General features: G+C 42.2%; 1 protein-coding gene across 2 annotated transcripts; it reads left to right on the top strand.

Annotated features, from left to right (window-relative positions):
• Window positions 1-1,606: 1,606 nt before the first annotated feature.
• On the top strand, window positions 1,607-27,072 carry LOC121181051 (plakophilin-3-like). 2 transcript variants are annotated; one of them, XM_041036842.1, is made up of 13 exons: window positions 1,607-2,082; window positions 8,847-8,935; window positions 11,245-11,864; window positions 12,174-12,297; window positions 13,621-13,825; window positions 13,983-14,142; window positions 14,883-14,991; window positions 17,380-17,544; window positions 20,328-20,507; window positions 20,593-20,746; window positions 21,393-21,588; window positions 21,993-22,080; window positions 26,515-27,072. In XM_041036842.1, the coding sequence occupies exons 1-13, from the start codon at window positions 1,878-1,880 to the stop codon at window positions 26,554-26,556; spliced, it is 2,337 nt and encodes a 778-aa protein (XP_040892776.1). In that variant the 5' UTR covers window positions 1,607-1,877; the 3' UTR covers window positions 26,557-27,072. The 2 variants fall into 2 exon arrangements, with proteins under 2 accessions (XP_040892776.1, XP_040892768.1); XM_041036834.1 differs by having other exon boundaries at window positions 1,609-2,082; window positions 20,325-20,507.

The following is a 27,072-nucleotide window of genomic DNA, read 5'->3' as shown; positions in this document are numbered from 1 at the left end:
TGTAATTTGTGGCCCAGTGGTTCCTTGGCTGTGGTACTGGTGGAATAGCCTGTAATTAACCCAAAAAGTGACAATAATGCAAAAAGTGAAAATGGACTGAGGTGACATTTTACATTTTTGTGGAACTAAAAAAAAAACAAAATGATGTCAGTGTTACAGTACACATCTTTTTGTACACATTCCTGGGTTTATGAAGTGAAATGTCCTCCCTGTGTAAGTGAGCATGTGTGTGTGTGTGTGTGTGTGTGCTGTTACTAAAAATACCAGTTAGATGCAATGCTCATTGCATCCACACCCAAAGTGAGAGTCATTGGTTTCTCTGTAGGTTTGTGTGAAAGCCTCATGGTCTCCGTCCTGTGAATTCCTGAGACAGGCTGCAGGAATCCCTCCCTGAGCCTCTCGCTTCTTGACATATTACTACTCCTCAGACTCAGACTTAGTCTCCCAGACCTCCCCAAAGAATTCATCATGTTAGCTTTGTGTGGTGAGGTTATTTCCACATTCCTGAGCCCTTAAACAATCACCCCACTAACACCACTGTACTTATTTCACAGTCCTATCATTCTCATTTACTATCATTTGAAATGTTGGGAAAGAGAATAAGTAGATGGCTTCACTCATAGTATTTGTGTATGCATGATCTCATATAGCTGTGCCTCTCATGAGCTTGTATTAACCTTGACTCTCACCTCGTTGAACTCTGGGAGGACCGTGAGATGACGTCACATTGTAGTTGTCATCAGAGCTGAACGTGTTAATCCCCTGACTCCACCCTGTTCCCTCTGTGGGCACCGGTCATCATTAGCTTTGGATGAGAATGATCATTTTCAACATGCAGACATGATATCAGGGTTTACTGTTATTAATGACAGAAAACTACAAAATGTCTTCTTCTATTTGAGCTAGCAAACAATGAAACTCCAGCAAACAAAAGCCCACATACTGTTTACCTGGAAATGATGAAATCAGTGGCAACGTTTCCATGCCTGGCCTTCAGCAGACTGTCGAAACAAAATACATCCATTATTGTGAGTTTGACAGTGTGTGGGATTTTGTTTGCTACTCTGGATCCATTTGTCCTCTTCCTACGCACTTGCCCTGTGAGATAGATTTGCCAAGTGTTCTCTTTCTTTGGAACAATGAAACTCTGCATCACAGCCAGTATAGTTGGTCTAGTCATAGCTGCTATGTATCAGTTGGTAAACCTCTGTCCACTCCTGCTCTCTTATCACTTATGCACTGTTTAAATGTAACTGAATTTACTGTTGTATTGTTCTTCTGTTGAAACAAACTGAACAAGCAGAAAACAGTGAGTTGATTGTGAGTCAGAAAAGCTGCTTTGAACCAGGCTGCAACAGGGTCAAAAGGTCTGAGACCAGTTTCCCCCGATGGGCATGATTCACCCAGCCTGAAGAACCTGATTCTTTATACAGAGTTTGCAGGAGTTATATGTTTTGTTTTGTTTTGTTATATCTTTATGCGACTTACATCAGGTTCTTATTTGTTTGTTTGTTACATGTAGGATGCAGATTGGGGAGGAGTGTCGTACAACATCTTATCCAGCATCAGCAGGTTTGCAGCTTGGCAGACAGACTTAAACATCTCTCCAACGTGGAAACGGAAAATGACTGTTAGTTGTTGCAAATTCAGCTGTTTATAAACTTCATTTCCAGGACACACATCCTGGCTGCAGGTGGTTTTTCGGTTGCCCCCCTAACTCTCTGTAGGTCCCGCCTACAGAGAGTCGGGCTGCTGCCATTTCGTAGCGGACGCTGACACAATCGAGCCTGTAAGTCGGACGAGCCGCGCCCGCCGCCGGACCCACAGCTTCGTCCCCTTCGCCTGGGTGAGAAGTTTTTTAAATTTCCGCTGCAAGCATGAGTGTAGCGGTGGCGGAGGGATGTTTCCTGTCTGCCCTGCAGCCCAACTCCTCCTGCACCGCTTATGTGGTCCCGTCGGACGGCCCGTCTCCGGACCCTGTGGCTAAAGCCAGGAGAGTCCAGGAGCAGGTCCGGATGCGCCTCGCTGAGAAGAAATCATCCTCCCTGCCCAGACTGGACGACTCGCTGGTCGGATCAACAGGTGAGTCAGTCACAGCTCGTTAAAAAAAGTTGGCTTCATATCATCCCCCGGTGCTTGTGAATGGCTTTGTCCGAGCCAAGAGCAGGTGATAGTTATTTATTACAGTTTACCATTAGATTCTTTTCATGTTTCCATTCTTACCCAGTTTATGGTCTAATCACTATTAATCTCCAGCATTAACAGCTCATTATTCATAAAGCTGTCATGAAACATGAAACAGGATCTGTCCATGTAAGTTAGTCATTCATTCACCAAGCAGCTCATTAAACATTAAACTCAGATTCGGTCCCTCAGTTTAATATGACTTCTGTCCAAGTTAAAGATGGAGCAGCAGGAATCATGTTAAGGTCTATAGGCCTTTTTTCTTTTTCTAAAATGGGTAACCTGAATGATAACCACATCCCTGTTTGGTACAGCCTTCCTCCACTTTCCTCCTGTAACTTCTAACTGTTCACCATTTGAGCTTAGTTAGGGTTTGGGGTTTGGATCCAGAGGCAGAAATCGAACTGGCGGGAGGGACCTGGCTGAAAACCCCCTTGTACGTTTGCTGTTACTCATTTCAGTTGCCTAAAAATGAATTCTGGAGAAATTCCTGGTGTTATTTATTGAGGGTATGATGGGAAATAATATCTGAGTCTTGCTGAGGTTTGGGGGTTGTGTAAATTTTGGTTGAAAAAAAAAAACCCCAAAACGTAGCATTTTACTCATTTACTTTGGAAAAAGAAACTGCAAAAGATACCCCACTGAACTGTTGGCATGTGGTCAGTAACGAAGAAAGTGAGCCAAACTCTGTAGAAAAGTCTGTATTGCTCCATTGCAAAAAGTTTCCAGGGTTTAAATAAACAACCCTGATGATGTTATCAGGAGTTATCACAGCTCGGGCTTGAACATTTTTAACAGAGAACATGGAGGTAAAAGAAGTTGTGACAGAAGTGGGCATTTAGGGGGCATGGAGGGTCTAATACACGATGTTATTCAGTTGCATTGTAATCGAAACTGCTCCTGTATTTTCTAAGATGTGGACCTAACTGGACAGAATGAAGCTCGTTTGACAATTTAACAGAAATCATTTTGTTCATAGCACCTTTTTGTTCCTGTGCCAAGCTGTTCGGCATGAAAACACATACCACCGCAGCACCATTATTCACACAGCCAGGACCAGTCCTCTCAACACAAAACAACAACAGATGTGGGAAACGTGTTACACAGACAGCGTGCAGGAAACTGATGTGAGGGTTTTGAAATTCTGCTTCATCATTACTTCTTTGTCTTTAGAAAATCTCAGGTGACTTGACTCTCAGAGAGCCCCCCCCCGTGCTGTGCCGGGCTAACTTTAGCTCTGATAGCTGAAACTCATCATGGCAGGAACGCAGTTAGAGAGCTATAGCATCCCTGTGTTAAAGCTAAATATGCTCATGGGCGGGTGCTTGTTATTGTGCTCCAGTTCATCCCAAGGCTGCTCAGAGGACTGATATCACAGGACTTCAGTGGCCAGACCATTAAGTCATTTCTCATGAATGTTATTCACTTTATAGCTGGATGATTAGTGCGTCAGCTGGCTTTATGAAGCCCCCCCCTGATTCTGACTACCTCACAGTTTTTAATGAGATGAGAAATTCATACAACAAAGAACAAATCACACAAACCTTTAACCAAAAACCAAAATAAGGTCAGAATATTTGTTTATCACGGTGCTTTGTTCACCTCAGTCTCAGATTCTTATTGTTCACTACGTAAACCTGACCTCTCTGTCATTTCCAGCTCATTTCCTGTTTTCTTTACTTGCTAAGGAAAATTTCATTCACGGCGTCAAAGGTTCCAGTCGGGATGGTTTTGGGTTAAAAATGTTCACATGTTGATCAAGAACTTAAAGAATTTTCCATAAAATGAAAGTGACAGTTAAACACACAGATCACAAAACAACTCATGGAAACGGTCAGGTTTTTGAAAGAGGCTAGTCAGCCTGCCAAGTCCAGACACATCTGTCTCACTGTAGGCTGGATAGTCATTTCACTGAGAAACTATAAGAGAGGAAGGAGCAACCCCCCCCCCAACACACACACACACACACACACACACACACACACACACACACACACACACACACACACACACACACTACCACTCCCCCTGCCTCTGCCTCTGCCTCTGATAAGACAACAGGATTTCAGTTTGACCCACAAGTTTGACCCTTTTCATTAGACTCAGTCTCCTGTTTTTGTCAAATAACAGTCAAATGTCTCTTACACACAGTATAATGATGGTTTATCTGGTGCTAAAGGACAATAACAAGTTTAAGCCTCTTAAAACATGTACAACTTACATTTTTGCTGACCTTTTGACTGAAGCACACTTGGTTCACTGTGATTGAAGAGTCTGCTAATACATTTACACAAAGTACATTATAAGTATGTATGTGTTTGTTTTGACTTGTGTACCCTTTATAAATTGCACGTTGCTGTCAGTGCTGACAGTCTGGTCCTTTGCCATCATCAAATCTCGACCTATCAAAGAAAGACAGCTAATGTTGGCTACACTCCAACCTTTGCATAATATTTCATTTCATTTATTAATTCTTAAGGACAACGCACATTACTCAGTATTTCTGTAAATGTACCAGCTGCCTGGTGACGAGCACAGCATTGTGTGTAGGAGGCATCCAAACTGAAAGGAACAGTGTATCCACCCACATGTTTAATGTTGTATGTTTAAATGTGATGAGCTTTCACAGCCTTCGGCAGCAGAGTGACTGTGATTGTGTGGTAAATAAGCTAATACATGTAAAACCAATGATATGGTTACTAGTTAAGTTTACAGTGACGTAGCTTTTATTTTATTTTAGCCTAAATAAGTAAAATTTTGTCATGACATGAAAGTCAGTGTATAACCTGTCGTGCACTAAGTTTGGAATTAGTTGTGTGTCACATTGGAAGTTGAATGGAATTAAATGAGCCAAAGAGGATTTGGCAAAAGTTCATTGTGGTCCAAAATTCAGTGTAATCTGGATGCAGTCCAGCCACGATTAAAATGAAAGCAAAGGAAACAGATGGAGAGTGGGGCGAGTGGAGCAAAAAAATAATGCAAACTTTGTCGGAAAGGAGTACAGTCACAGGAGAAGCTTGTGAGGATGGATGTGAATGGACAGGGCTATCTTTAAATAGTAAAGTGATAAAACACGTTGAAAGAAAAATGCAGATTCGCCGATTGTCTGGTTCAACATCCTCCTTGAGCTCATTGACCACCTTGTGTGCGGAACATTCCTCTCCAATCTCCTCTTCACAACATGTTATCAGAGACTATTTTAGACCTGGCCTGTACTTCAGTCAGTCGGGTAAGGCCTGCTGGGTCTCATGTTTTTCATTGAGCCTTAAAATTTGAGGGCTTAACAGAGAAATCGGGATATAATTAGACCAGATTATTTTTCATCATTTTTCATTGCAGGGCTTCTGTTTTTGAAGATTTGTAGGTTTTATTGTCCTGAGACCTAAAATAAAGCATGATGGAAGTACTGTCAGAAACTCACCGCCTGTCCAAGTGATTAGGAAAAACATCTCAGAAGAGTTTTTATTTCACTACCTGAGGTAATGAAAACAGCTGAGGAGTGAAAGGTTGTTAAAACACCCGATCCATGTTGTGTTAAAAAAAAAAAAAACAGTTCAGTTTTCAGTGAAGTGAGGTAAGAGGCAAAGGGCAAAAGGACACGAGCAAGGAATACAACCATCCTGACCAACAAGGGCAATATGAAACTGTCAGTCCAGCATGATAGCAGCAGTCAGCTCCATACACAATAATGTCCCATGTGTTTTACACTCCACCAGCTTCTTCAACACCTCAGGTCAGAGTGTTAAAGGAACAGTTTGACATTTTGGGAAATGTGCTTATTCAACAACAAGCAGCATGGCTCTGTCCAGCAGTAACAAAACCTGCCTACCATGTGTCTGCTGGAGTCTCCACTGGTATCCTGGTGTCTGCATGAGTCTGGTACATAACAGCCTGTTGATTCCTGTATGGATTTAACAAACAAGACATAACATGTTAATTAGTGACATGTACTTTTGCATTGTTGGGTGTAAGTAACATGCAGAGGGTTATAACGGTTATAACGAGCGTTTGAGACCAAGGTGTTGGATAGCAAGTTTTATTTTTTCAATTTTTTATAATGGGACAAAGATGAGATTTATGACAGCGATGGAGAATATTGAGAAAACATGGTCTTGAAAAGGCTTGGCTGGATACCACAACTGTATAATGGATCACAGTGAAAGAGAGGAGCCGCACACATAAATCAGTGAAAGCCTTCTTGTTTCGCCAAAGAAAAAAAAAGTGTCATCTTGGAAAATGGGCTTAATCACAGTTATGAAACTTTGACAAAGAACTTGTTTGAAAACATACTTAAACTTCAGATAGCAGCATATTCTGAAATTCTTCTGGCATGTGAATGTGTTTTTTTTTTTGTTATGCAAGTTTTTATCCCCCTAACTACTACTTATATTGTTTCCAGAAGCCTGATTTATCCTTTAGGTCAAATTGTGCAACAGGTTCTTGATAAGATTTGAATATTTTATCAGTAATCAGATCAGCTATTTCTTATACCCCCTGGATAAATGGGAAAATGATCACTTTATCCCCATTTGACCATGTCTCCTAGCGGCATGTCTCTCATAGAGGAGGTATGAAATTCACAGACCTTCAGTGAACAGCTAAAAGACATAAATTGGGTCCAGCCAAGACTAAAATCAGACAGAAAAGTCAGGATGTTTGCCAGCTCATGGGATCAGGGAAGCTCCAACAACTTCACCACCAATTAGAGGTGATGATGATCAGTTTGTATGACACGTTGTCTGACTGTCAGAAATGAGAAGTACTTCTACAATCTGCAGGAGTCAAAATATTATACTTACTGATGGAGATTTTTTACTGCAGTGTTCAACTGAGTTCAACTGATTTTTCAGCAGAAAAAATGTTGTGCCCCTCCACACCTGATAAGTGCTCTAGCAGCAGGTCGTCTAACATTACATACTTGCAGAAATCAGTAGGCTTTGACTCACAAAACCCTGGATGCCTAGAAAAATGATCAGCATCCAGAGACATGATATTCCAAAAGATCCTAGCCAACTTGGTTGGATGGTAGATAAGCAGCGTTACCCATGCACAGGGTTTGTCCGTCACCTCAAGTGGCAGTGAAGAGAACTGTTTCACTTTCTAATGAACACGTCACCATGTGGACAAGTTGGACTGCTCTTGATGTCTTTTTTCATCAGCATGGACAGGCTTTAAACCAAGTGTTAATAATCACTCCCACTGCTGAATGGGATAGAGATAAGGTTTAAAAACAGTGGGGCATTTAAGCATCAAAGGATCAAATCTGATAAAATTTCAAAATGTGTGTGAAAACATGTTGATTATTACAGCTGATTAGAGGCTTCATGTACAGGCCTCTCTGTGATCTCTGTGACTCTGCTGTTATGTGATAAGAGATTCTGGTTACATATAATAGGTTATAGGCTATGTGCTTGTGGGTGTTGTCCCTATTGTGGTGGTCGTGTATGAGCATACCTTCTGTGACCTCTGACCTGGTGATTCTTATGTTCAGGCATGCAGCCCAGTTCCCCTCCCAGCAGCATCTCTCCCCTCCCTCCTTCCTTCCGTGCTGCTGGACGGGATGGGCTGCCACCCCTCCTCCCCCTTCCTCTCTCTGTTCATTTCACAGCAGCCTACTTATATAACGTTTAACATACTCCTGAGTCTGAGACTGTTCACACATGTGGTTACAGTGTTCAGTCTATATAAGGTTAATTCATCCACGTTCCTTTATGTCTGTGTACATTATTTCCATTAGTGCAGTGAAGTGAATCCATCTGTGCTACAGTGGTTCTGTCATTTGACTGACTACATGATGTAGTCAGTTAAACTTCAGATAGCACACACACACCACCCCACCACCCCCACTACCCTGAAGGCCAGTTGCCTGAGACACCACAGTAAACACAACCATTTAAACTCCCTGCATTCAGCTGCAGGGTGTCACCATTGGATGCCGCTTTGTTCACAAAAACACATTCACACACTGCAGAGTCCTGTTTCTCTGTTTAGGTCACAGTTTGTATAGTATGTTTTTTTTTTTTTTAACCTTTCCACCATCCCACCGCCTCCAGTGTCCAGGCCCCGTTTCTGTAATCATGTTAACGTGTGTCTTTCCTGGCGAAAATATTTTCAACAGCAAAATCCCCAAAATTTAACCTTTATGAAAAAAAAAACGCAGCCGAAGCTCTCAATCAGTTTTGCTTTTGTTTTGAGGGTTATTGATGAATGACCTGCACCCTCTTTATTCAATATCTTTGGAAAAAAACTATGAACTGATTAATGTTAAAATTCAATTCAAAAAGCATATACAAAGTTTTATTACAACGACAAGAGGAAAAAGGTGGGAAGAAGCTTGAGGAATAATCTATAAATAATAATAAAAAATAATCTAGATAAGTACAACAACACGTAACAGTTTCAGGAGAGAATATGCATAGACAAAAACAGGCCTCATTTAGTCATATTTTTTGGTTTTGCCAAATAGTAAAAACATTCTTGGAAAAAATGATTACAGTAATTGAAAGACATACTAATGTAACTGTTATGCCATTATTATGGACACATTTATGTGTCTCAGGATAAGATGAGGTGATATTTTAAGTACTAATATTAAATATATTTTGACACACTGGCTTAGTGACCAAAAACACTCATATTTTATCTTTCTTCTTTTTGTCCAGATTACAGCCTTCCTGAACCAAAGAGCTTTGCCTTTACCCATGGTTTCAGTTCCAGATCCATGATCCACACACCCAGCCGCGTCATAGCTGTGAGTACCTTCTGCCAGTGCTGCATTACATCAGAAACCAATGCAAGAAAGCATTCTGAAGAAAGGTCTGGTACTGATCAGTGCAAAAATAATTTAGGTTTGGGACAAGTTTAGTGCAGCTTAAGTCAAAGGCAGGAAGCAGGGGGAAAACAACAACTTAAAGACTGTCCATTTACAGTCTCCTGTTAGTTAGTTCTTTGATAGGTCTACAGAAATCTGTGGTTTAGATATTTTATACTGTGTGTACTGAGCTTTACCATGTGGCTCTGTCAGGACTCACTGTATTCTCCCTGTCAGAAAGCTCTAAGTTTGACTGATGGTCTTCTCTGGGGAATTAAGTCTTGAAGTTCAAAGATACAGCACTGGACAGCACTGAGATCTGGTCCATAACCAGGATCTTGGAAACAGTGGAGTCAAACCCCAGAGCACCATGTATCATAAAGGGATTCAAGCCTTCTGCGGGTTTCTAGGGATCAGAAAATGGTTGCAGACTTGGAATAAAAGCTTGTGTTTCCCCAGACATTGTGCCTTCAACACTCAGGCCAATGGTCTACAGCAGCTAAGCTGGCAGGCGTTGTGGAATTGACAGTGCTGTGGGAAGATGGTGCTGAAGAAGCGTATGAAAGGAAAAAAGGCCAAGTACTCTGCACTGGCATCTGAAGCTGCCCAGAACAACTGGAAGACCAAGATTTTCCCTGTAGACGTGGGATGCAAGGGATTTGTTGCTACATCTACAACTAGTCTCTGAGGTGGGGGGTCACTCCCTCCAAGTCACTAACTAAAACAACTGGGCTGCAAGACGAAGGCAGGAGGGTGTGGAAGTGAGGAAGATCTAACTGGGACACCAGGTATCACCAGTGAGCCCTCACTGCTGTGGGCTCATCAATGAGGGTGCCACAGGGACTGAAACACCAAGTCCTATTAGCTCTACTGATCTTCTGGTAGAAAACCAGTGAATGCTCTGAAAGCACAGCTGACAGCAAGTGAGAGACTGTGTTACAGCTCGGACAGAAAGCTGACAGGAGGAAATATACTTCAACAGGGTTGTTATAGGCTAGCTACCCATAACAGCAGTCTCCATCAGTACGTCAGGATGCAGGAGCCACCCTCATAGCATGTAGTGAATCAAGAAAGTGCTAATACTCTTGAGAAACCAGCAGTCTGTTCTTCAGACTTGTAGGTGCAGTTGGAGTAAAGCAACATAAACTTGTTAGAACTCATCAGTGATGGAAGAAATGCTTGAAAATCTCAAAGCCAGGGCCCCTCACTGACCAGATTCTACGAAGAGGAGCGTCAAATCAGTCAGATGAAATTCAGCAGCAGGAAGAAACAGTCAAAGGTCCAAACAGGAACAGGCTCCCTGTAAAGTGGGAGGATATAAGTAAAGTCCAACAGTAAAGAGTGGGAAACCATCAGTGCAGACTTCAGCCTGATCACAGAAAGAACAGGAAAAAAGCTACAGCAGAGGAAAGGAGGGGCATCGACCTCCTTCAGAAGGACCTAAAACAGAGGCTCTCGAAGGTGCACAGAGCAGAGAATTTAAGGAAACGCCAAAAAAAAAAAGGAAAAATAAAGATCACTTTAAATGTGTAAAGTGGATTCCAGCAAGAGTCAAAAGGGAAGGTTGAAGAACAGCTCAGAACCATCCACACTGATGTGCTAAAGGATGAACTGACACTTTCCAGTACTCAGCCAAAAGAAGGAAAATAATAAAAATAAAATAATATAAACAGTAGTTCAATTAGGATCTAAAATATTATTATTATACAAGTTCGCTCATGCACACACACACATACACACACACTTGAACATAATGACAGCCAGTGTTGTGCATGAATAATGTTTCCTCTCTGGTCTAATTGTGTCTGAGTCCATGAGAAGGAAAGCTGAAGCCCCACACCACTGACCAAATTCAGAACAATGTAAAGACAGAAACAACAACAACAGGACATGTGCGTGTTTAACTGGCCGGTCTAACAATACAAAGGCTGCAGTGAGCTTCCTGCAGATTACAGTAACAAGGCTTTTATAAAGCAGAGAAGAAAGAGCCGCTGAATACAGGAACTCTCACATCATCTTTTATTGTCCAGGACAGTTTCACTCCCCTCAAGCACTGTTTCTTATAAAACAGTTAAAAGTGATATTTCTTTCTTGTCTGTGCTGTAAGAGCTTCTGTATTACAACTTTTTGCTTTACTAAAGAATTTGAAAATTTGCTTTTTCATGTTCAGAAGAAAGGGTGTCTTTGTCTTTGCCTGCTGCTGTTTGTGTGCTAACCTTTCATGTCTCCTCACACCACTCACCCTGCAGGTTCCCACAGTGCCCCTTCACTCCTCTGGTTTCTCCTCTCACTCTGCTGTGGAAACCAGTTCCAGGATGAGCCGTAAATCAACCAGCGTGGTACAGAGCAGCTTCCAGGCCTCGCAGTCACAGCGCAGAAGCAGGCGCTCTAAGTCACTGTGTCAGGCCGACCAGGAGGGTTTACCTCCGACTGTGTCGGTTCCTCCAGAGAATGCCTCCAACCCAGTCACTGTGCCTCCTCCAGGCACCCTTAGGCGCAGCCTCAGCGGGATACTGGCCCAGGAAAGAGGCTACTGGCAGGTGGAGGAGCTGCCGTATCAGTACACCTACAAAGGCCCCTCCCACCGAACCATCAGCCGTATCACCAACCGACAGCAGCACTACCAGCAGCAGGGCTCTGCGTATGACAGGGAGGGCTGGCTGGGGACTGGCAGGGGGGTCCCCATGGCTGGGGATGGCTGGGGAACACAGTGGCAGCAGCATGTATCCAGGGCCAACCAGGTCATGGGGACGGGGCAGTACCAGGCCACGCTCAACCGGGCCGCCTCGCTCCGCAGTGTGAGGAGTGTGGGGAAAGGAGCGGACGTCCTGGATGGAGCATCAATACACAGCAATGACCCACTGGGAGAGTGAGACATATTATTCATTCATTCATTTATCCAAGCTAAAACATCTGGGTCACCAGTGGCTTGGATCAGCTTTATTTATGAATCACTAACTCGTTGCTGCATAAGATGGAAGAGGCGAAAGGATAAAGGAGTGTGACATCATTATTACTGCACGACTCAAATGATTAGTTGATAGATGGAAAGAACAATGAACAGATTAATCAATGACTGAGAAATATTTATGCAGCTGTCATGTGATTACAACATCAGCATACACTGCTGGTCAGAGCCACTGTTAATATACATATATGTGTGTGTGTGTGTGTGTAGGATGCACAGTCTGGACATGGCTACAGCTGTCAGATATCTGTCTGAATCAGACACTGCCTTGCAAGTCCTGGGAGCTGCATACATACAACACCAGTGTTACCATAGCAACGATGCCAAAAACCAGGTAATGCACTTCTACGTGGATGTGTTTGGTTGTATTTATCGATATATTTATGTGTTTGTCTGTTTATGTGTCCATATGTGTTTGTTATTGGTGAAATAATGCAACAAACTTACACAGAGGAGGATAGACCAGTCAGTGATGGGTGTGACGCCATGCTGGGAGTCTGTAAGGAGAGGACAGAGCTGCTTAGTTAGGGAACTGTTAAAGGGAGTCATGTATGTGTGTGCATGTGTGTGGAATTAAATAATAATGATGGTTATAGTAACACACAGCAATAAGCAGGTTCTAAGTGCGTTGTTCTGACATTTATGGATTAAACAACAACTAAATAGATAGATAGAGCACACAAAATACAAAAATACAATACAAATAAATAATACAAAATTACAAACTACTGTATTTCCTCAAATAGCAGCCCCTCACCTGCAGAGGGCCTTTATTTAAATCAGGCTTGTATTAGGGCAGGTCTTTATTTCTCTAATTGGTCATATTTTAGTATGTAGCTTCGACAGAGGAGGAGTGACAGTCAGTACAGGCTCCATCAGAGATTTGATGTTAATAGATGTTTGCTATTGGCAAAACTGTAGAAATGGTTATTATGGTGTCACCATGAGGTCAGCTGAAATGAATTCTGCTGCCTGAGTAGTGGGTACCTTCCTGAACGTATGTGCCGAGTTTGGTGTCTGTAGGTCTCATGGTAATCATTATATCTAGAGAAAGCAGTTTCAGAGTAAACTGTGAGTGAGTGTTGGGACAGCAGCTGCCAAGAGCTGTCTGCCCTGAGCTAGGATTGAACTCTGCACTTTCTGGTTATGAGACTGCAATCTCTCCCCCAGCCAACACAAACCACACAAACAAACATGTCAAGTTCACATTTTCTTGAGGAGAAGTGTAATTGCCCATAAAATGGAGCTGCAGTTGTGTCAGCAGGCGTAGCTGAGCATGATAATATACGGTTTGTTTACACCATGGTAAAAATTAAAGAGGAATCTGAAAGTTGAAGAAGGCATAAGTCATGTGAAAGCAGAGCACAGATTCTACTGTCACCTAACAGAGGTGCCAGGAAAAGCTGTAGCTGCGTATTAAACTCACGCTGGTCTTCATGCATGTTGCAGGTGTTTTCTCTGAAGGATCACACGCTCGTGTGCTGCACGTGATCCTCTGTGTGTTAATGAAAAAAAGATTGAGACAGGCAACTGTGTTTGTGGAAGGATTATTTCAAAGGGCACAGCCATATGTTAGTGCACTTGTACTGTGTGTGTGGATGCATATGTTTAGTCACGGTATACGGTGTGTGTTGTTCCTGATCTGCTTTTCTTTCAGGTCCGTGTGCTGCATGGCATTCCAGCTCTGGTTCAGCTTTTCACAAGTGACAACCGTGAAGTGCAGCGCTACGCCACTGGCGCCACGCGGAACCTCATCTACGAAAACGCTGACAACAAGGTGGCACTCATAGACGCCGGAGGACTGATGCGTCTCGTCAGCATCCTGAGCGAACCTGACGAGGAGCTTCGAAAGATCATCACAGGTAATAATGGTCTTCGCTTTCAGGTTGGTTTGAACCCTGCTAATGAACTTATGTCCATACGTGGGTATTTAATAATCATTTATCTTTATTTACAGTATATGTTGTTAGTTTGAATTGGTTACTCAGACTGCTGACTAAAAACCTGTTGTGGCTGCAGGTGTCCTGTGGAATCTGTCCTCCAGAGACAACCTGAAGGAGAAGCTGTCCAAAGAAGCTTTATCAGAGCTGACAGAAAAAGTACTGGTCCCTCTGTGCAGCAGCATTCCTCTGTGTCCGTCTGAGAAAGACATCTTCAACAACACCACCGGCTGCCTCAGGTGACTCCACAGAAGACCCTGTTCAACCTGGAACACGTGTTCATGTGTGAATTTCATGGATTGAATTTGTCACAAATATGCTCATTAGCACCACACTCAAAGTACAGCTGAGGCTGTTGGAAAGGTGATTAGTTACTCAGCATGTGACAAACTAAACTTGTCCAGTGTTGGATAACAAGACCTGACGATGAGATGATAGGTCAGAGAGTCTGAGTGAAGTCTGCCAGTGATTGCAGGGCACTGAACTGCTCACGTTTTCCACTGGTCTTTGGTGCCAGGTGACATGTCCTTTGTAGATTAGGAAACAGGACAGAGATGGAGCTTCTGGGAAAATTTTTGTCTCTACTTATATGTATTTGAAAATTTACTTTAGCTCACACTGAGGTGTTCTGGGTGAGCTTAAGATGCTCGGGGATATTTTTAATAAATACAGTACAGTAACCTTTTTTTCATGCACCTGTATCATAAAACAACGGAAAATTTGGTCGCGATCATATAAACCTATAAACCTTCTTAATTTTTTACTCTGTGGAACTGAAAGTGCATTTAGATTGTACCTTGTTAACCTGAGGAGTTCCTTAACAGAGACAGGATTATGTGTCAGAGCAGAAATCTCCAAACACAAAGTAGTGATGGTCCAACTGAAGGGACCGAAGACAGCTTCATAGAGTTTGTGCTGTGCTCTGATAGCCCAACCTGGATTTAAATGTCTCCACCCATGTGTTTGTGCGTGTGGATAGGAACCTGAGCTCAGTAAATGAGAGGACGAGACAGAAGATGAGAGACATGCGAGGCCTGGTGGACTCTCTGGTGTCCTACATTCAACAAGAGGAAGGGGCTGATGACAAGGTAACTGATGACCTGCACAATAGCAATGCCTGATTTGATAATTACTATGGTCATTATGGCTACTGACACAAACTAAATCTGACACACGGTATTTTTCACAAGTTACTTGATCCAAATTCTGAGGGTCCTGATTCCAAACCATGAAACTGTTCAGGTTAAATAATTGCTATGATCTGAATTAATGTGACTCCTGAAACTGACGTGATATGATCAAGTAGAGAGAAGATGTATCACTCTGTTGGAGTTGTTGAAACTAAGGTATACAGGTAGTAGGTGAATTAGTATCAGGTTGTAGTAAATCTGTGTATTTTCCAGCCTCTGTGTCTGCACTCAATTGATTGCTCTGATTTGCTCAAAGAAATTTTCACATTCACGTTCAAATTTTCAATCCTGTGTAGTGGAATGTGCTCACTACACGTGTGGGTCTGGTAGAAGAGAGCAGCCCTGCAGCACTGTGGGCCAAACAGCAGTGAACAATAAAGAAAGGATGGTAATTTGATCAGGTTTATTTTAGCCGATACTGATCCATTATTAAACACTGGGAACGACCTGATACCTATGGTTAGGATCAGCTCTGGTTCCTGTTGAACACATATAAACTCACAAACAGGTAGTCTCATTTTTAGAAGTAAATTAGTGGGGGTACCCTGCATCTCCCCCAATATCAGCTGGAACTGGCTCTAACCAGGAGCACAGTGGCCTCAACAATTGTGAAATGGAAGAAGTATGGAGCCATCAGGACTCTTCCTAGCCAACTGGGCAAGAAGGTCCTTGGTCAGGGAGGTAACCGAGAGCCCAACTGTCTAACAGAGCATCCTCTGCAGAGATGGAAGAGCCTGCTGTAAGGTCAACTGTCTCAGCATCACTCCATCAGTCAGGCCTTTATGGCACAGTGGCTAGACAAGCCACTTTGAGTAAAAGCCACACGACAGCCCACTTGGAGTTTGGCAAACAGCATCTTAAGGGCTCTGAGATAATGAGGAAAAAGATTCTCTGGTCTAATGAGACAGATGCAGCAGGGACAGGGACACTGATCAGTCTGATGGAAGGATATATGCTGCCAAATACAGACAGGTCTTTGAGGAAAACCTTCTCCAGAGTGCACACAACACTGGGACGACACTTTAACTGTCAGAGGGACAATGACCTGAAGCAAGCCGCCAAGAAGTAGCTTCAGTCTCTGACTGTCCTTGATAGAACATCTATGGAGAGACCTGAAGATGACAGTTCACACTGTCAACAGGCAACAAACTAAAAGTACTTTGCAGACACTTAGGTAAACCTGTAACCTTCTAGCAGATGATTGATAAACATGCTGCTTCCATTAAACATCAACACAAACATGCTGGGGGGATGTAGCATCACTGTTATCTGAACGGTAAACTAGCTGAGGGATCAGCCCCAAAAATTTTGAACAGAAGTCATGGTTCTCAGACATGTCATGTTTATTTTTATAGTGAAATGTTTATTATAGAAATGTATATATTATATATAGAATGAACCAATGCCACTTACCAGAGCATTTATAGCATAAGGTAGTTTAAGTTTCTACACATCAGTATAGAAACTGAAACATCAAGGTACATCAGGGATGTCAAAGTCAAATACACAGAGGGCCAAAAAAACAAATTTGCTACAAGCCAAGGGCCGGGCTGATTCAGTGTTTATTAAAACATATTGAAATGATTACACATAGCCTATTGAACCAATACCTAACAAGGTGTATACTATTTAGGCTAATGTTTAAATGAATAATCCAGTATTTTTTATGGCTCTGTCAGTAATTTCCAGTGAAAACATTTTGAACAGGCACATAGACAAAAACAAACTTCCTTTAAAGAAAAATCACATGTCCTGTACATTAAATGGATAAAGCAATATTGTCTTATGGCTCTGTTAGTAATTTCAAGCGTCCACCTTCCGTTTAGCCATTTTTTAGGGAGGGGGGTAGCTGAAAGTCGACATCTGCTCTGACTGCTGATGGATAATTAAAAGAATGCCCGCTTGCTGCACTGCAATAGCGCGAAGAGTTTTGGTAGTCATGACAACCAGGCTAGCACTGCAGTGAGTCTGTTCGCTACCGTTGCATTGTGGGTAATGTGGTATTGGCGCACGCAAAACGGCAGCGGGTGGCTACGGCCAGTGGGCCGGTTCTAATACTAATCAAATATCATCCCGGGGGCCACAGAAAATTCTTTTGCGGGCCGGATGTGGCCCGCGGGCCTTGACTTTGACATATAGGAGGTACATCAAGCACTGAGATCAGGTTTCATATGATCAAAGTATCAGCTTCTACCCAGTTGTTTCAGCATTAACTCAGGATAGTTAGTTAACCCTCATGTCAAATCCACATTTGCCTCCACTCTCTCTGTCTTTCTTAATGTTTAGGGTTTGGAGAATTCACTGTGTGTGATGAGGAATCTGTCCTACCAGCTGTACACAGAGCTTCCTCCCTCAGTCCGACTCCGTCTGGAGGGCCCAACGAGAGACTCTGCCTCCAGGGACAGTTCCGCCATCGGCTGCTTTACTCTGTATGGCAAAAAAAACACTGAGGTAAAATGCATCACACTCATGAAATTACACACCTGTCATCAATTATGAAACCATCTGCCCCAGTGCTGTTTACTGTGACTGCACAGTGCTGACTGTGGAACATGGAGATGGGAGTTTGCTGATATGATGCTACGTGTAGGGGAGATAACATTTATAGATACTATGAATGAGGGTTTATACCCAAATACTGAATGAAGAGATGACTACCAGCCTCAGGAGGCTCGACAGGAGAGAAATTGACAATGATCCCAAGCACACTGCGAGGGGGATTCACACAAGAGTTAATAAAGAACAGAAAAGTGAAAACTATGACCTGACCATGTATGTCCCCTGACTTCAATCCCATAGAACAACTTAGGAGTATTTTAAAGTGGAAGGTGGAGCAACAAACCCCATCCATCAAAGAGCTGGAATGAACAGGAGGACTGAATCTATCACCATAATAAAGGAAGACATATAAAATATTAAACAAATAAAAGAATGCAATCTCACTAATGAAGGGTGTATTGATTTGTTACTGCAGGTTCTTATGTTTGGCTTCACTCCTCTGACTTTGGCTAAAAACAGATAAGATTATATTAAGTTGACAGAGTATGTAATTACTTAACATTTCAGTGATACTGACCAGGCTCATTCAACTTGTCCGCCATAGCTACACCCCTCACATCCCACTCGCTGATGCAACTCTATATATCTGGGGAGCTGCCTGTATTGTATTCAGGCTACGTGTATCCAGGTATATAACCACCTGAATAGTATAAATGATGTAGCCTGTACATCACCTCACCACAAGTGTTATTTGTCAGATACACAATCATTATAACACATCTAGAATTTTTTAACATTAAACTGTGATGTGAGGCGATTTTAAAAATGTTTCACTAATCAAGCCTTGAAAAGTTCAGCTTTAGGTCAAGCCGCTGACGCAGAGCAGGTCAGGCTTCTCTTAGGAATCTCAGCAATAGCCATGATAATAAGTGGCCCAGTAGATAGAAACCCTAGAAGTGGCCTCAGGTCCACAGGGAGTTTTCAGTACAACACAAGAGAAGCTACAGATCAAATTACACACTTCAGCAGCAAGCACTGGAGCCTAATGGAGAGTAAAGATCAGGCCCACTGTTGTGCATGTTCTTCCATAGTCACCCTTAGAGTGAGGAGAAAAGGACTTTTATAACTACATATGTTGTGTTTTTAAATGTGATGATTAGAGGACATCATTCACTAGGTGATATGAAGGGTGAGCAGGGAGGATTTTAATCCAGCTTTAGTGTGGTCTGAGGGTAGTGATCTGTCCCTTTGTCTGTTCATCTGTTGACACTTAAGTCTGGAGAAAGACATGTTGACACTTCCTGTTTAGAATACTGTGAAAGCCTGTATGGAAAAAACAGGGTCTCCAAAGGATGACACCTGGGCTCTGGTCTGATTTTTTCCCTTGACCCACCTCTGGTCCTACCTTCTAGAAAACCAATGGCCAAACACACGGTGTACTTAAACCCCTCCCCCCCAACAGCAAATGTCCAAACATAGTTTTGCACTGGTAACTAGGCACCGCAGGCCTGTCAAGCTTAGTATTGCCCCACATACTGAAGCAATGTGCATTGGGCCGTACATAACAGTGAAACTCTGCATAAAAGGAGTTAGGAGGGTGGTGTCTTCAGCCTTTCCATAACCAAAAACAGAAGAGCACAATGTGAGGAACTGATTAAACACTTTGTTGATCTGCTAACATTCAAAGTGAAACACACGGTCTGAAAGTTTCAACACTGAAGCATAAATCTAACCTCAGCCATGTTTGTCCAAGTATGTAAGCTAAACAGCCAAACAGGGTTATGTTAGAGTGAAATAACAGTCTCATCACAGCCTTATCATATTTACAGTATATTACTATTACTATTACTTATTATTAAGACTAGCTTTACACTGGGATACAGGTGTGATGCTGTTTATCAAGGCTGCTGCTGCTTTTTGCTTCAGACATGCAGCTTTAGGACCGTGAAGCCATGAGGAGTATATTTTAGATCCATTTTACAAGGTTCTTGTTTTAAAACGAATCAGCTGGAAACATTTGAAAAGTCAGACAGACATTTAATGGCACATAATGGATTTGACCAACTAATGGAGTTAATATTAGCTCGTAAAATCTGTGAGCAAAGGTGGTCATTTCAGGCTAGAAATGAGAAGCTGCTATTTCTACTTCTGTCTGACACGAAGACATCATATCATCACCGTACAAATGTATGAAATTTGCTGGAGGTAATGATGCAAGATATCATTTGACCTGCTACGTCGCCACAGGGCCAAATTAACTTGTACACAAAAGACTTCACAGTAGAGTGTATTGGACAGATTTGACTTTAGAGGTTGAAGCCTGTTGTTTCCCTGCAGAACCTGGCAGGAATGGCTGATAACATCATGGTTGTGTGTGTGTGTGTGTGTGTGTGTGTGTGTGTGTGTGTGTGTGTGTGTGTGTGTGTGTGTGTGTGTGAGAGAGTTGTTTGTGTCAATCCACACCTCCTGGGCTGGGTGTGTCCATCCTGATGGGGGTGTGTTATAAATGTTGTGCCTGTTCTCCGAATGATCCTGAGAGCCTGTGCACAGGGCTCACAGATGCACAGTCTCTATAACATTAAGCTGATACAAGAGAAAAACTCTCATCAGAAAAGTGATATGAGAAAAATATAATGAACTCACTGATGTGTAGCTACAGCAAAATGAACTGTATGTTACTATACAGTACAATAACTTTTTAAAAAATTCTTTCTCTTTCACCGTCTCCACAGCAGCGTAACCAGAATTTGTCCATACTGTCTGAGATGTCCCGACAACCTAAAGGAGCTGAGTGGCTGTGGCACCCCAAGGTGGTGGGGCTGTACAAGCATGTTCTACAAAACAGGGACATCAGCTCCAACAGCCGCGAGGCTGCCATAGGGGCCCTGCAAAATATCACTACAGGAGACGGCAGGGTATATATTCATGTCAGTTGTTGTTTTTTTGCTGCTGCATAGAGTCCGTGTACAGGCTCACGTGATCTGTGCTCCTCTCTGCCAGTGGGCCTCAGTGCTGGGTGGTGTGGTGATGGAGCAGGAGAAGATGCTGCCCATCCTGCTGGATCTGTTAGACACCCACAGTGAAATGGAACTGAGGCCTCTGACTGGCCTGCTGAGAAATCTGGCCAGACACTCCACCAACAAAGACCACACAGGTAAGACACAAACTAGGGTCTCTGAAGGAGTTCCTGTCCTCTTAGGCTGAGAAACTCTCGCTAAGAATATAATGCGCAACAAACACAGCACAGAGTGTGTGGCAGCTGCTGATGACTTTGCAGGTTGTGGAATGACATGAACAATAAGTTTTAAAGTTAGCCGGCCTGGCTAACTAGTTTCCAGTTTATGAGAGGATTACAAACTTAAGAACATAATGGGTCTTCCCAAGTATTAAATGTTATAATGGGACTGATACCTATTTTATCATCTTTTGAAAAATTAACCTAATGTGCACGTATTTGGGATTGTGGGAGGAAGCCGGAGTACCCGGAGAAAACCCACGCAGGCACAGGGAGAACATGCAAACTCTACACAGAAGAGCCCAGACCGGGGTTCGAACCCTGAATGTCCCATGGACTTTTATTTACGGTTGAAACAGCCTCTACTGACACATTCTATCAGTTTATCTACCTAGGCAGAACTTGATGTGTAAAATTGGTGGAATTGCCCCTTTAAGAATGAGTGTTAGATTACCTGAAACGCCAAAGTGACAGGGGTGGACCTTTCAAAGGCTGAAATTACTGAAAGGTCAGAGAATTTATCTATAATCAGTTCTGTTAGAACCTTTGCTCTTTGTCCATTCAGCTAAGAACATGGTGAGTTTTCTGGTGTCCAAGCTGCCCTCTGATGGCCATCAGAAGACGCCATCAAGTGAGGTGGTGGTCAACATGTGTGGAGCACTCAATCACCTGGTCGCCTGCAGTTCCCTGGCAGCACGTGACATCACGTATTTCAATGGCATCCCGAAACTGGTGGGCATTAAGTCATTCCATGATAACAGGTAGGACTGACTTCCACTGTAATACTGAAAATATCCGTGTAGTGCAGAGAGAAAACAGAGCTGCTTCAGAAAGTAGCATACATTTAAAAAAAATTAACTCACCAATGATGTTCATTAATCTATGAAAGTTATTATACTGAAAGAAAACCCTCTCCTCATGTTCCTTATGATTGCTCAGTATGTTTTAGGTTTAGGTACTTCTGAAAGCTGTGACTTCTCAGTGACCTCAGTTTCCTGTTTATGACATTACATATTCTGGAGATGTTACTGCTCTCCCCACTGGCCACTGACCACACAAAAATGTAACCTTTTGCTCATTTGCAAATCGTTTTAAAGTGTTCAGTGTACTGCGTATGCTCTGGTATTTCCTCCTTGTTTCTCACTGTTACTGTGTCCTGGTTTAGCTCTGGGAGTGTAAAAGCTGCCAGAGCGGCCTCAACTGTCCTCTTCAACATGTTCCAGTACAACAAGCTACACAAGGACTACAAACTGGTGAGATCCACGGCTGCTGATACCAAGAGACATTATGCAAAATCATTCAAATATTGTAAACACAACTGCCACCTTTGTTAAATGCTGGCTAAGCAGCAACAAGCACGTGAAATCTTGGTGCAGGCCAAAAGAGAGAAAAGGACAAAAACTATCTAATCTTTTATTGTTGATTAATGAGTTGATTTTTATTATTAATTGTTTAGACTATTTAATGTCAGGTAATACTGAAAAATGTTTTCCATAATTTTGCAGAGCCCAAGGTGATGTCTTCAAATTAGTCCAAAGTCTAAAGAGACTTTAATTATATCAGAGAAAAGCAGGAAGTCCTGCAAGAGTGGAATTACTGTCAGTATAAAACTGTTTTATGAAGTTATTATTATTTACACAGTCAGTACAAAGAAAGCAACATTAATGTTCATTTGGAATTAAATGAACATTTGTTCACCTGACAAATGAAGTCCAGTATTTAGATGAGGGAAGATATACTTTGTGGTCTTGGGGAAACTTTCTTTGGGTTCAGCGTCACTACGGCACAGAGACACACTTTTGTGATATTTACTCTTCTTTTAGTTCTTGTTTGATTTCCGCCAGTTCCTGAGGGAAATATCTGGCTCTTGAGCTGCTGAACACTCCACTATATTCACCTGCAAGCCAGTCTTTGACTTTTATCTGTGTTCTGTTTGGTAATGGGCAGGTAGTGTACAGTAGATTTATCAGAGCTTTTTTTGCCATCTAGAAATGAGGCTGATTTGATCAAAGTTTGAGGCCCAGACAAAACATACTAAACGATTTTGAAAAGCACCCAAGAACCAAAGGAACTGCAACATGAGGTGATAATTCTCTATGCGTTCATCACTAGGAGTGGCCCATTTCACATTACAAGCAGTTATTTGAGCCACCAAGCCTCCAGCCAGTAGAATTAAAGGTTGCAGGCAGAAGGTTGATATTAACTTCTTCCATTTTAACTTTGGAGACTGGTGGATTGGGATTTGGAGGTAGGGTTTCTTGCCATAGCGCACCTACAGATTCACATGATCTCACACAAACTTTTGTATGTTGGAGTGAACTTTGAAGCATTGTAAACCAGTCATCACACACCAGTCTGTTTGCATCAAACAGGTTAAGTAAAAAAGCACTCTGTAGAGCTAAGTTGCAGTGAGGCCTGTAACTCTGTGTATTTGTGCTCTGTCATGCAAGAAGGTCCACATTCTTAAGCATTCATAAAAGGAGTTGTCTGACAGTAACTCGAAGGCCTTTGGCTTTGGTCATGAGAGTTGAATGCAGCCAAAACATTAATTAATTCCTTTCGGTGATCTCCACAGTGCTGCCACTGTCCTGCAACCTGACAGTGATCTTATCGAGTGGTTCTGGAGGAGCTTAAGTTGAGGCTCAGAGATGAGATCACAAAAGTCTTCATTAAAATTACTGGCCTCCAGTGTTGTTAGACAGACTTCCAAGACATTAAGTTCACCTATTATGCCCACGCAACAGGTCCTGTGTTCTTGCATGGTTGGTGGAGTTTCTGACCCACTGTGTTTGGCTCAGGTCTCATACAGCTTCCCCACACACTTGTATGCTGTTAACTAAGCTGAACAACTATGCCACCTGGTACTCAAAGCCTTGGTGAATAGTTTCTTTCCTCCATACTGTATAGTGTTATACCCATAAAAGTATGGGTTCAAAGCTCAGTTTGCTCATCATATTAGGAGAATATGATGAATTAGAAAGAAGTACTTCATAAGGGTTAGAGGACATTTGTCATCATGGTTATAATGATGAACACACAGTCAATTTGTTCGATAGTTACGGTCAAAATAAACAATGATGCCACAAACAGGAAACAAACAACAGTCTCCCATGTCAAAGTCCTGTGTTTTCTTGACACAGTATCCCCATATCTCTCCACAGTTTGTACTGTGCTGTATTTGCTGCAGTATCTGAACTTTGTATTGGAGTCACTGTGGCATTTACTGCACTCTGTGCCACACAGAGACAACAAACTAGACAGCTGAAGCAAGAGAGCTATATCAAGTGCATCCTACTTGGTGAGATAGCCACAGCACCTTAGCTAAAGCTTACATTAAATGAACTTACAGATTTTTCCCTTGCTTTTATCTGTAATTGACAAACATATATATGTTAATATTTTAGTAAACAACAACTTGGAAATTCAGTGTGCTGTTCACCAACAATGATGGAGAAAAAAAAACCCAACTAAACTCTGGCTATCAAGAGTAATGGTGTCAACTTAAACTTTAAATATACATATTTACATGTATTCATATATTAATTAATATATTAATTTAAATACAGATATTGTAAGGTGTAAATAATTATCTTAGATGATTGCTGTTGTGTTAAATGGCCGTTCTTACTGACTGACAAAGCTAATCGACCCCCCCCCCCCCATCCCCCACACATTTGAGACACAGAAGCAAAAAACAACGCTGCACTGTTTATCTGATATTTTATCTTGCTACGTTTGAATGAAGACGAGCCTTGGGTTAAAATGCAGAATGTGTGGGTGTTGGCTGACACTGTGCTCTAAACTTCTGTCTTCACCAGATGGTTTTCTGGTTGATGTGTGCACACATCTGTTTTTTATCCCACTTGACCTCCACTCCCCTCTTCCCATTGGTCCTACTCCTCCATCCTTCTCTCTGTTCTGAAAGCCTGGACATTGTTAGCTTCTATTCATGCCTTATCTAGGGATACTCTGCTCTGTAAATGCAAATACATTCTCAGTAGCTGTTAGCAAATAGATTGTAGAGTTGCCAAAGTTCTGGTAGCTTGGTCTCTTTCTGTCATGTCACACACTGAAGAATGATTTCTTCCACAGCACAGTGAGAATTATTGAAATTGTGAACGAACTAAAATATGTGAAACTAATTTAAAATACAACCAAGAACAAACTGTACAGAGAGTGGCTAACAGGATTACAGCAGCCTGGATTATATTAGATAAGACTTTACTCCTTTAATGCCTGCTGGTAAGGGTTTCTAATTGGAAGTGGAGAGAGCACACAGAAAAACTGACGATATCAAAACTGCACTTGCATGATTTTAGAGATTTAACAAACCTAAACACTTGTATCTTTTGTCTAACATAGTGACGACACTCCTCTGCTTCTGCTTTATCTCCTGAAAGTTCGACTTGTGTCTGTCACTGCTTGTGTCTGGCCTGGGGCTTTGTTGGGTTTTAGTTTTTGGGTGACCAGCTCTCAGCAGGAATGAGACTCTGGCTGAGACATTTGTCTCTTTTGTGCCTTCTGGGAAGAATGAAAGAAGAGTGTGGTTAGGTGAACTTGGCAGTGGCTCTTATTCTCCTCCTGTGGAATAACAGTGACTCGTCCTGCCAAAACAAAACAAAAGCTGCTTCACACTCTGGGCTGTCTTCACTAGTCACAGTGCAAACAAACTGATCCAAAGCAAAACCAGTGGACAGGCTTCCATGAAATTTGCTGTGACTGTTCATGGTTCCCAGGGGGCAAATCCTTTCCATTTTTAACTACCCATGAGCTTTACCTCAGAGCTACCCTCTGAATGAAATGACTGCCAGCAAAATATTTCCTCATCTTAAAAGAAAGACATAAAATCTCTCTTACCAGTGGATCAAGTGTTTATGTCTGACAGGAAAGGTTTTGCTCTTAGTGATGAACCCACAGAGGAGCATCGCCCGACTTCCCCTCAGGTCTGCACAGCATTTCGTCTCTCAGCAGGCTTTGCAGCGTCATAGTTTTGGTTCAGTTTCTGCACACACAAAAACTTTTTCCAACAGCAGCAGCAGGCGGCTCTTTTCAATGCAAAGGGTTTAGTAAACCCACTGTGCACGACCTGTGAAGCACCAAACAGCAGACAGACAATGTTAGTGAGTAGCTGGTGAACATAGTGGAGCTTTTCGCAGCTAAAAGAGGCAGGTGTTTCCTTCAGGAGCTGGTGGAAACAAAACCAGAGCTAAAAGAAGAGTGAATGTTAGACTTGGATTTGTAAGGAGTCCAACAACATGATTCCACATGAACGCTAATGTTGCTCTGTATCTGATGGGTGTGTAAATAGGCAGCTGGTTGCTAACATGATTGAATATTTAATTTCCAGCTTGTTCCATTGTCCCCAAATATTAGATTAATAAAAACACTGGTTATCTGTTTGCCCATTCATTTTTCTTTTCTTGAACCCGCAATAAAAAAAGATGAAGACAAGACGCTTAATAATTCATTAAACAATAATTAGTAAGTTATTTCAGGGCCACATTGACATTTGAAGTAAATTAAGTTTCAGATATGCAGGTGAAAAGTGCATTACAATAAATCTAACCAGGAAGGTAACTAACTTGAAGCTGCACAGTGTGAATGTCTAACCCAGCCTGACACGGCATCATTCTTTGGGAACATGTTTACCGTTTGTTTGCTTATATTTGTTTCTTTGTGTTTTTCAGAAAGGATTTACCAGACGAGACTTCACAGATGCCAGCATCTAGGCTGCCGCATGTTACATGATTCATTCTGAGCTTTTAACTTCTGGATCACAAGTTGCTGTGAGGAAAAGAGGAGGAACATCAAAAGGCTTTAATGAGCAGATTATATAACTGTGATAGACTTACAGGAAGAGAAAAATGGACTGGAGCCAATGGAATGATGGGACTTTAAGTTTGCCCTCTTTTAGGTGGTTGTTGTTGACTTGGCTTAGCTTGCAGCAGATAGCCTGTGCTGCCAGGAACCACAGAAAAGTGGACTTCACCCCCAAAACTATTACATGCTGTGTGTGTGTGTATGTTTGACTGATATGGGTTTTTCCCACTGACACTGATGTGATGCCCACACACAAATCAACACATCCAGTATGTGCGTGACTAAGCAGTCTGAAAAAATGAGACAAAGGAAAAAGGAGAGAAGTCCTGGAAGAAGGTGCAGCTTGTTCTGTTCCCAAGCAAGTGACATAGTGTTTAAAAAAAAAAAAAAAAAGACTTTCAGGGCCCTCAGCACTTTGTATATTA

Source organism: Toxotes jaculatrix, chromosome 1 (assembly GCF_017976425.1).
Source record: "Toxotes jaculatrix isolate fToxJac2 chromosome 1, fToxJac2.pri, whole genome shotgun sequence".
Lineage (NCBI taxonomy): Eukaryota > Metazoa > Chordata > Actinopteri > Toxotidae > Toxotes > Toxotes jaculatrix.
This window is presented reverse-complemented; position numbering and strand designations above follow the sequence as displayed.